General features: G+C 38.3%; 1 protein-coding gene across 7 annotated transcripts in view; it reads left to right on the plus strand.

The window, feature by feature from the left end:
* The window catches only part of LOC138056972 (monocarboxylate transporter 3-like), a 47,689-nt gene that overhangs the window by 30,507 nt on the left and 7,182 nt on the right, over positions 1–10,000 (plus strand). For 3 of the 7 annotated variants that reach the window (XM_068902971.1, XM_068902973.1, XM_068902972.1), the window contains exon 2: positions 9,989–10,000. This exon is cut by the window's right edge and continues 29 nt beyond it. The exons of the other annotated variants lie outside the window; for them this stretch is intronic. In XM_068902971.1, coding sequence (XP_068759072.1) covers positions 9,989–10,000 — 12 coding nt within the window. The remainder of the gene's footprint in view (positions 1–9,988) is intronic. 7 annotated transcript variants of the gene reach the window in all.

Genomic DNA, 10,000 nt, shown 5'->3' on the forward strand with positions numbered 1-10,000 from the left:
ATTATGTCTTTAAAATGTAGTCATACCGAGTCTTCAAATTGCTGCATATTATTATATGAATCCATAAGATCTTCTCGTATAGTTAACTTTAATACGTACATGTGAGTTCCTGGAAAGGTGCGAGAACCTTTAGCAGATGAGTTTTGGGTAGAGAAAGAGGTTTACTGATGCAAAGAGAACTCGTTTGGCTTGTGACAGTGCTGTTGAACGCTTTGAAAATATCGTAGAAGGCCCGTCTCTCTGGCATGCAAAGCAATCCTTTCGGTAGGTTGAAAATTTTTTACTCACATTTCATTTGGGTTCATTACACTGTACTGTTCTCAACCTCCATTGGAAGAAGAGGCCAGATCAGATATAGAGAATCAAATCAATGAAATGAGATGTACAACTCACATCCAATGGAACTTGTCTTACATTTTAGGTACATGTACTTAGAAAAAATGGAAACTTCAGTTGTTGATTTTGTTATGCAAATACTTAGCTTATTAAACGTTTATGATAAAATTTAAAAAAACGTCTAATATAAAGCTTGACCATCCTCTAGAGTCTATTACTTCTAGCACTTAAAAGTCAGTTACAAAAAGGACACCATTCTCTTAAGTAATTTAGTACTTCTTTCTGAAGTACATGTGCCCTAACATACCACTACATAAGGAGTTTTTTTTGTCCGTAATTGCTCAGCCCACAGTATTAATTACAGTGGCGATTATTATTTGCTTATTGAAGCCACATTGGTCAAGTGTTTGAGACTTCAAAGGTTGGTTGACTGTATGAGTTTTGGCCCCAGTTGTTTGAAGGGTGGATAGTGCTATCCACTGGATAAATCACTACCTACTGGATAATGTCATAATAATAATAATAATAATAATAATAATAATAATAATAATAATAATAATAATAATAATAATAATAATAATAATAAATAAACTTGAACTTCAAACTTTGTTTTGTTGATAACTCAATTAGCTTTGGCAGTATTTATCTGCTGGATAGTGATTTATATGGCCCCAGTTGTTCAAAAGGTGGATAACACTATCTACGGGACAAATCACTATACAATGGAAAGTGCAGTTGGTTCCGCTGTTACTTATCCACTGGATAGTGATTTATCCAGCTAATAGCAATATCCATCATTTCAAGAACTGGCCTGGTGGGTAGCACTATCCACTTTTTGAACAACTGAGCCCAGGTCTTTATCCAACCTCTCTTCTCTGCCTTCTTTTGTTGTTGAGGACAAAGGAGGCAGAGAAAAGAGACCCTGGAAACGAGGTTGGTCTTGATCATCTCTCTGTTTTCTCTAACTTTAATCCATGTTGCCTCTCTATATGTACCCGCATACAACTTAATGCTGACAAATGTTTGATAGACTTTGTAACAAATTCTGTGATTGGTTAGCATCCCATTTAATGGAAGGGACAAAGTTTTTGACTGCTCAACCAACTGACACCTCAAACGCCCTAGGATGACCCCAGTTGAGGACTAGAATCTCCCTGGCATTAAACAGAGTAAAATCTGTCAATTCTTACTCCCAGGGGTCAATGGGTTGAAGGGGATCAGTGATACCCCTTGTTAATCTACAGAAAACAGAGCTAAGTGCTGCCACCGATGAACTACCTGACTCATTTACGTTTCGTTATCTAGACACAGACTTTATGCTTTTACAGTGTGTTTGGGAGCACCTTTACAGCAGCCTATATTTGTGATAAATTGTATCTATTTTGTGACACAAAAGGAGAGGGTAGCATTGCAAACTGTGCAGTATTTCTAGTGACTTGAGAACGTATTCCACACATCCCCTCAATTTAAATTTTGTCAGTTGACGGTTAAGTTGTCAGTAAATTATACTGTCTATTTTGAAGTCAGACTGACTTCTTCATGTTGGTATGTACAGTTGTCAACAGTTTCTAATGTAATTTATTTTTTATGCCAACAAAAGAAATGTTTAGGTTCAAGGTTTGTAGACAAGTATCCGTTCCTGTTTGGAGTGTTAAAATCAACATCCTTAGGCTTTTTTGTATTGATAGTCAGAGTTAAAGAGAAAAGTACCATTTCAAAACTTGTATGGTGCTGGCCACCCTACAGAAAGCCTTTGGCAGTGAGGAAGGTATTACATTATTGGCAAGGGGGGGGGGGGAGGTAAGATGGGAAATGAACATTCTCAGGATAATATACAATGTATATATAATATTGTTACATCCAGTCTGTCAAGTTTTATGGTTCAAAATAAGTACTGACCTCTGCTCATCTGGAAAAATGGAATATAAAGTGCATCAAGGATGACTAGTCTTAACCTCATGAAGAACTTTTGGCTTTTGCAGTTTTTATTTTGCTTGATACATAATTTCATCAACCTTTCGGTGTGCATCTCTCTGCTCTCCCAAAGGAATTTGACGTTACTTAAACAATTATGTGAATTAAACAGTTTTAAGTGGGGATGTTCATATGCTGTGCCCAGAGACCGACGATTATGAACAACAGCTTTTCATTATTGTTGACAATGAGGTTCTTCTGGAAGTAAGTTCATACAAACAGAGTCTTTGTGCTCTGTTTGGGGTACATTACATGGTTAACCTAGAGTACCCAAGAAGCCAAGATGTCTGCACTGAGTTTCTTGAGAGCATGTATTTAGCATTCTTCAAAAAAAAAATGCCCTGTATAGAAAAGGTGTCTCTACTCTTTTAGCTTAAAGTTAATAGCCTCTTATTACATGTATTAACAGTTGCACCACCACAAGAGCTTGAAATAACCTACATGCAGGGGTTTTATTAGAAGCTGGGACCTGGGTACTAGCACCCGTCTACACTGAGTACAGTACCCGCCATTGCTCAGAGGAGGTTTCAAGATCAAAAGCCAGACTATATATAGGGGTGCCCGCTCACTCTGTCACAAGGTCCCTGCTACTTTAAAACTTAATGGAAACCCTGACGCGTAAACACACCTAAGTCCATTTCTTGATTTGACGCACAACAGGCGAGAAATAGTACAGAACATGACCATGTCAGGCAAACCATGTCAAACCATGATATGTTATGTAGTGATTTGTACTATTACTAATATGGTCAATATTAAATTGTCAAACTGGAAAGTTTTCACAGGGCTGCCATAAAGGACATTCACATGTACCAGCTGTTAACCCTGAGCTCACATTGTGAAGGAAATGAAAACTAGAATCAGCTTTTGATATTTTGCAGGTGAAAATTTAATGACAGCCCGGTTTAATGTCAGTTTTTTGGGTGTGTGCTTTGAATTAGTTCCAGATTGGCTAATTTTTTTTGTTTGGATAGAGGTGATATAAGGAAAATAGATAGTGATAGATTTTAATTACAAAAATTGTTTTTGTGTAACACTTTTCATTTATTTAATTTCACTCACTTTAAGATCTACATCATCCCTCAAGAGAACATGATTTCTTTTGCATGTTAGTTTGTGCTTGCAAGCTGTTTTCATTTCTAGGGACTTATCTCAATCGCTAAGTAGTTTGGCTGATTTTTTCATGCCGCATAGATTTTTTGACATCATTAGTGTTTTTAGGCGTTTAAGTTTCAGAAATTTGTATTTGTTCTGCAACGTTAATTATTTAAGTGAAATTTAACAGAGTTGTTTTTGTGATTATGGCTTGTATGTATTACCTTGTGTATGTATGAACACTGCATATATATTATTTCCTAAATTTGGAAAGCACATTATATGTTCATGGAAGAATAATATTCTAAAAATCCACATGTTTATCCAATTAGAAGTATAGATCTCTATTCAAGAATTCTCATTATTTGATGGAAAACAGTCATTTTCTGTTTTTACAAAATAATGAAAAGCAGCAAAATGATACTTCCCTCAAGACCTCTACTTCTTTATAACAGCAAGGAAACTCTTACCCAAAGAACTCATCTTCTTTTGAAAAGAATCCTAAACCTTCTCTGGTGACGAAGAATCCTTCAACGAAGACATAGTTTTATGATTAAAAGAATGAGTCTGGTGTTTCGCTCTCTCTCATCTTCCACGATACAAAAAAAAAACAAAACAAAACAAAGACAGTCTTTTAACATTTGAAACTAATCCCGGATCAGAGCATTCAGCAGCGACACAATCTGCTTTACATTTCCACGTTACACAAATTCTAATCGAAAATCCCAGGCAACACTTGAGAAACACAGCCCGTTGGTAACATATTCAGCACAGATTTTTATCCAGGGATATCGCTCCAACACGTCATGTTGTTCCTTTTTCAGTTCTAGGTTGATATATCCTAATTTTGCTAAAGAAAATTGCATGCCATCGTGAACCAAATCCTCCACTCTCTCCGCCATTTCGGCGTTACGCCTACGCCTGCGCAATGGTGTTCATGACAAGAATCTTGTCATTCGAAACGGATTATCCCAGAGTCTCTCGTAACCCGACTCTGGGAACGAGATTGGTCCGTCACTCAAAAACGCCTGAGCAAAGAAAACGTCACGCATTGCGCGCAAGGCGAAACGGCTTTCTTGTGGGGAATTTTCTGTTTAGAATATCCGAGTAGTCGCAGCCAGAAAGTTAATGTTTATTTCGCAAACTACAGATTCTCGTTTCGCAAACTACAGATTTTCATTTCGCAAACTACAGATTTTCATTTCGTTTCGTTCCATTTCGTTTCGCAAACTACAGTAAGCCTTAACTTAATTGGATATACCATGGCTCCTAAGTTTGTATTTGTCATCTGCTGTAAACTTGATTTCCACACTCAAAATTACCTCCAGAACCTACTTTTTGCGTAAAATAAGCTTTTAGAATGATTTTCGTTTCTTCTGTGGTGATACTTGACGATTCGGGAACATTTTGTGAAAAAAGATTTATAACGGGTCCGTGACACGCGCAACTTGCCCGATTATGCATATAACATCCACTTAGCCTTTTGACATCCCATTGAAAGAAACTCGTAAAATATTCGCAGACCGGTCGCTTTCTCTGAAATTTGAAAGGATGATTGCTAACAAATATAGAAAGATTTTCACAATAACTAAAAATTCCTGTGTTAAGCATTAGAATTCGACGAAGAGGTAATGCGACTAAATTTGTCCCGTGCGGTGCTATTTTTATGATTTGACTGTTATGCAAATTTTGACAGATAATATTAAATTATGAAAAAAATATCTAGGTAAAGGTAAAGGTACACCTTATTTAACGTCGGAAGTTCCTTTACTCTCTAGAGAGCATTCTACCAGGAAGCCGACGGATAGATCGTTAAAAAATCTTTATTTTTATCTGTTATTTGAACATAAAAGATGCAACACTTGACGAAAAATAATATTTTTGCTATTACTATGTATTTTTCCCGGGAATCGGGTTGAAAATGAGTTAACAAATTTGCATACGTGCGTTGAAATGTGATACACGAGGAGAAAGGAATTTTATTTCTCTGACAAATGATTTTGTCATTGTAGTGCAAGATGGAATTTATTTGGGAAGCCAACAATATTCTTTTAACTTCCTGGTTAATCCAATTTTATTGCTGCGACTTGCTAGTGCGAAGATTGTGTACATGTAACTCGCGCTTCTTGCGAATTTTGAGTGTCATGAAATTACATAATTTGCGTGACAATATATCCCTTTTTTAATACTCTGACCCAAATACTTTCAAATAGTAACAAACTTCATATTTACTTAACCATTTCTTCGCTTTTGTGCTTGTCAGCATTGTGATTTGCGGTAATTCGCAAGTCTGTTTTTGTATCTCATAGATGTTTAGATTTTCAATTACACGGCCACTCAACCTCTCGATTGTGTAGATAGTTCACTCTGAAGTCAAAATAGATACGTTTCTCAGGAACCCGACAAAGAAGGCTTCCTGACCCGACAGAAGAAATCTAAATATTCAGTTAAATATTACAAAAAAAGTAACTAACGACGGAAGTTTCTTCGCTAAAAAGTACGTTGTTCTACTCTGAACCATTCTTTCCCGTAGTTCATTCAGTTGACACAGGACACAGGGTGATCACGTACGTGCACCTTTACGGTTGCCTAGCATGTGATCAATTTCTTCCTTTTGACAAAACGTTAGAGACTGCAAAAATGTTCGTGTTTTTAAGATCTTTCAATGAGAATTCGATTCATAGATATATATATAAACACTATGTTATTTTTTTTCTTCATCTGTCTCTTGGCTTGCCTTTTTCTGGTGCAAACGCAAGGCCAAACAATGTTTTGACATGGCATCAGATTAGACCGTCACATTATGAAGCGGAAACAACACCTTTAGTCCTTTCTTGTATGTGCAATAAACGTTTGCTTAGTCCAACTGCTAGACATGATGGAAAACGTCCGTCAGAGCAATTTGCAGTTAGTTTTTTGCCGACTACTTATTTAAAGAAGAAACGAGTGAATTTTACTCAAGAGCGTGTTTTGTTATCTTTAAACTGAATTTATTACGAAAGCTTAAAAGACTAAAAGACCTTAAAATGGGACAGGACATTACAAAATAATTAAACGTGTGAGCCAAAGGGCCTCTGCTAGCGCGACATGTGGGTGACCCCTCAAATGGTCTTAATGACGCCCCACTTGAAAAAATTAACTGGAACGCTGCAGTTCTTTGAGAAACGCGTACCACAGGCAACCCAGTGTAAGCTTTTTGGAGCTTCTCGTTTTTTATTAATAACAATACATTACATGCATGGCTATTGTTCTTGCAACTTTATTTAATCATGTTTACCTGCAGCAGGTGTGCTTACTGCAGTCCTTTGCTGTTGACCTAAAATATCATTAAATGTATGAATTGGTTAACGAAATATACGGTATTTTGGCCAAGATAACAGGATTTAAGCTTATGGTTGCTTTTGTTTTCATATAATGAAAAGTATACCATAAGTAGGCTTACCTATAATAGGTTTTTTAATTTACCTGTGTTACTAGAGTTGAGAGGGCATCTGCTGCTGTTGACCTAAAATAGCAGGAAAAATACGGTGCTTAGTGTAAACAAATTACATTCAATAAAGAAATTTTCTTGAAACAATGCACTTTATTTGTTTGGTTGCCTTTTTTGATGATCAAGTATACAGTATACGTAGTCTACATTCACCTGCAGTGGGTGTCACAAGTGCTGTAGCCCTGTTCGTATTCGTTGCTAGCTGCGAATCTGGATAAACAAGAAAAGATACTTGACACCATCTTCAAATAATAAAGGACACTTCCTAGCTTGGCCATCCAGGTCAGGAACAGTGAATTCCCTTTTATTAAACTGGTCAACAAGCCTTCGAACGTCGACAAAGCGTTCGGATCACAACCGATCCACCTTTGCTATAATCCTTTGAAACAAAATGCCTTACTTCACGTTAACATAACTTTACACACCCGCTTCCATATGAGAAATGCAGTTGAGAATGTTCTCCGCACATTCTCGCAGTGTTTCTCTTGCATTTCGACAAACCGGTGTTCCCGCCATGTTCGGTTCGAAACACGACAAAGAACGCACACAAGCAAAGCAAAGACATGCGGCTTAAGGAGGCCGCTGTTTTCTGAATCGCAGGCCTATGCTCACTTTAAAGGTGTACCTCATCAGTTTAAAGCAACACTGGTGACTTGAGCATGTTCCGCGTCATTGTAAAGACCATTTCGTTCGACTTCACTTAAAACGCAGTGTAGGTCTTCACTTCAAAGGTGTACGTCGTCACTTTAAAGGTGTATCCTCTTCACTTTAAAGGTGTACCTCTTCACTTTAAAGGTGTACTTCCTCACTTCAAAGGTGTACCTCCTCACTTTAAAGGCCAAGCATTTCGATTTGTCCTATTTCCCACGCCATACCACATTACGTACCACGCGAAATTAAAATAGAGCCTGATCGCAGGTTAATTATCCCAGAGTCTCTCCGGGCGCTCACCCGCTGGCCAAAAAGCCCGAGGACTCTGGGTACGAGATTGACGTAGATAAGTCTTGTTGGTATTTCCATGCTAGTACCGTAAGAAGAAAAATCTATTCAGAAATTCAATTTTCCTTGTATCACTATAAGCAAAACTGCTATGTAGACTGTTTTAAAACGGAAAAGATTCATAGCATGTCGATGATGACGTAACTCGTTTTAAAACACGTGCCACTTCTGTTGCACGTGCAAGTGGCACACGATGATGGAACGAAGCCCGTGCAGATTCATTTATGACATTGGCACGTGATTACTTGTGAACAAGCCCCAGAAAAAGTCTACAGGCCGGGACACACTAGGCGATAAGTCGCTGCGACACGTCACGGGGACAAGTCGCCGCAACAATTCGCCTTGTGTGACACGATTTATTTCATGAAAATCATTGTCGCTGCGATCAGTAGCACGAATTCAAACCAGTTTGAATTCATGCGACTTATCGCAGCGACAAAATTAGCGAAAGCAGCGTTGTCGCATCATGTGTACACTTCCGGCAACAAGTCGCTGCGACAAAATATAAATAAACCAATGAGAGAGCGCCATATGGTCAGCCATATTGAATTAGAAAACTAATTCACATTCCCCCTCATACAAGATCACTGCATGTGCACCGAACAGGCGGTCGTGTCGCAGCGACTTGTTTTGCAAGTAGTACACATGGAGCAACTTGTCACAGAGACATGTCGCTGCGACTTGTCGCCTAGTGTGTCCCGGCCTTAAGAGTTAACACTTTGCCTGATTTCAAGCCGAATGGAATTGGCAACTATTGATCCAAATAGTCAGAAAGTGCACACCAAGCTTTACAAAATCCCTAAGTTTGGTGTTAATAGACCCAATATTTAGCGAGATACAGCCATTAAAAAACGTCAAAATTTACAAAAAGATTTATGGCCATCCAGACGCTGGATGACCGTATTTAAATGGCTGCATCTCAGTAAAAATTAGCCCGATTTACACAAAACTTGGGGATTTTTTAAATCTCGGTGTGCTCTTTCTGGCTAAGTGGATCAATAGTTGCTAATACCATAATTTATAGACTCGTAGCTAGTCCTTCGGCTTGAAATCAGGCGATGAATCCTGTTAGTTGTCGTAAAGGCTCTATCGCGGTCTTCTGATAAATACTATAAAATTCTAATGGCAGTGATCCCTGCTGGAGTAATGCACGAAGCACCATTTTCCTCTTTCGAGACAGATTCCATTCTTTTTTTTTTTTTTTCAATAAGAAAAGCAGAAACAAGATAACTTTAAAGTTAAACAATGAGTAGTAATCGAAGGAGTCATGGTCGTCCACAAGCAACAAGGATGGCGTTCGTAAATGACGCACTTCCGGCATTCCCGTGCAGTATCGGAAATTTGATAAGGCAATGCTTACCGGAGGTTACAATTGCGTGCATTTCGGACCAGAAGAATTCAAAGGAGGCAAGGGGTTGACAGGGAGCTGTTACTCCCGGGGCTGACCGAAAGGATCGCGGGCTTCGCGGTTATTTAGACGGGTATGGAAAGAGGTGCGACCAAAGACAGACTATGAAGTAGAAAACACATTGGCGTCCCCTCGTCCGAATATTCAACGGGGAAATTGGGCGGACTTTAGGTTGAGAATGGAAATGATTGGTTTTAATTTTTCATTCGATAAGCAAAAGATTTCGATCTAAGACAAAGTAAGAAGAAAAAGAAAATTGACGCCCCCTCTGAGTTCAACGGAGAACTTGAGTAGGACAAACGGAACTGGAATAAAATTGTTTTGTTTTTTTGGTTTACGCTAGTCTAGAGGCCATTTCATATATACATTGGTAAATCTCTTTACCCTAATAGAGGGGATTTGTTTTTTAAAATTTGAGCGGAAATAATTTTTGGAATGTGATTACTATTGACGAAAGCGCTGTCACGCAAGACTCTCCCGCAGCCATGATGAATGTGCGCGTAAAGCATCACGCCCTGTATGCAGGATGTGGTGTTAATGTCCATTTATGAATGATTTGGAGGCTTGGAATCTCTAAACAGAGTAACGTGACACTCAGTAGAAAGTCACTCAAAGAGAGTCAAGGGCCTTCGTTTCTACATATTTTCTCAATAATTTTAGTCGTTTTTTTTTTTTGTCCTTTGAAGTGACCCTTGCAA

This window comes from Montipora capricornis, chromosome 7 (assembly GCF_036669925.1).
Source record: "Montipora capricornis isolate CH-2021 chromosome 7, ASM3666992v2, whole genome shotgun sequence".
NCBI classification, from domain to species: domain Eukaryota; kingdom Metazoa; phylum Cnidaria; class Anthozoa; order Scleractinia; family Acroporidae; genus Montipora; species Montipora capricornis.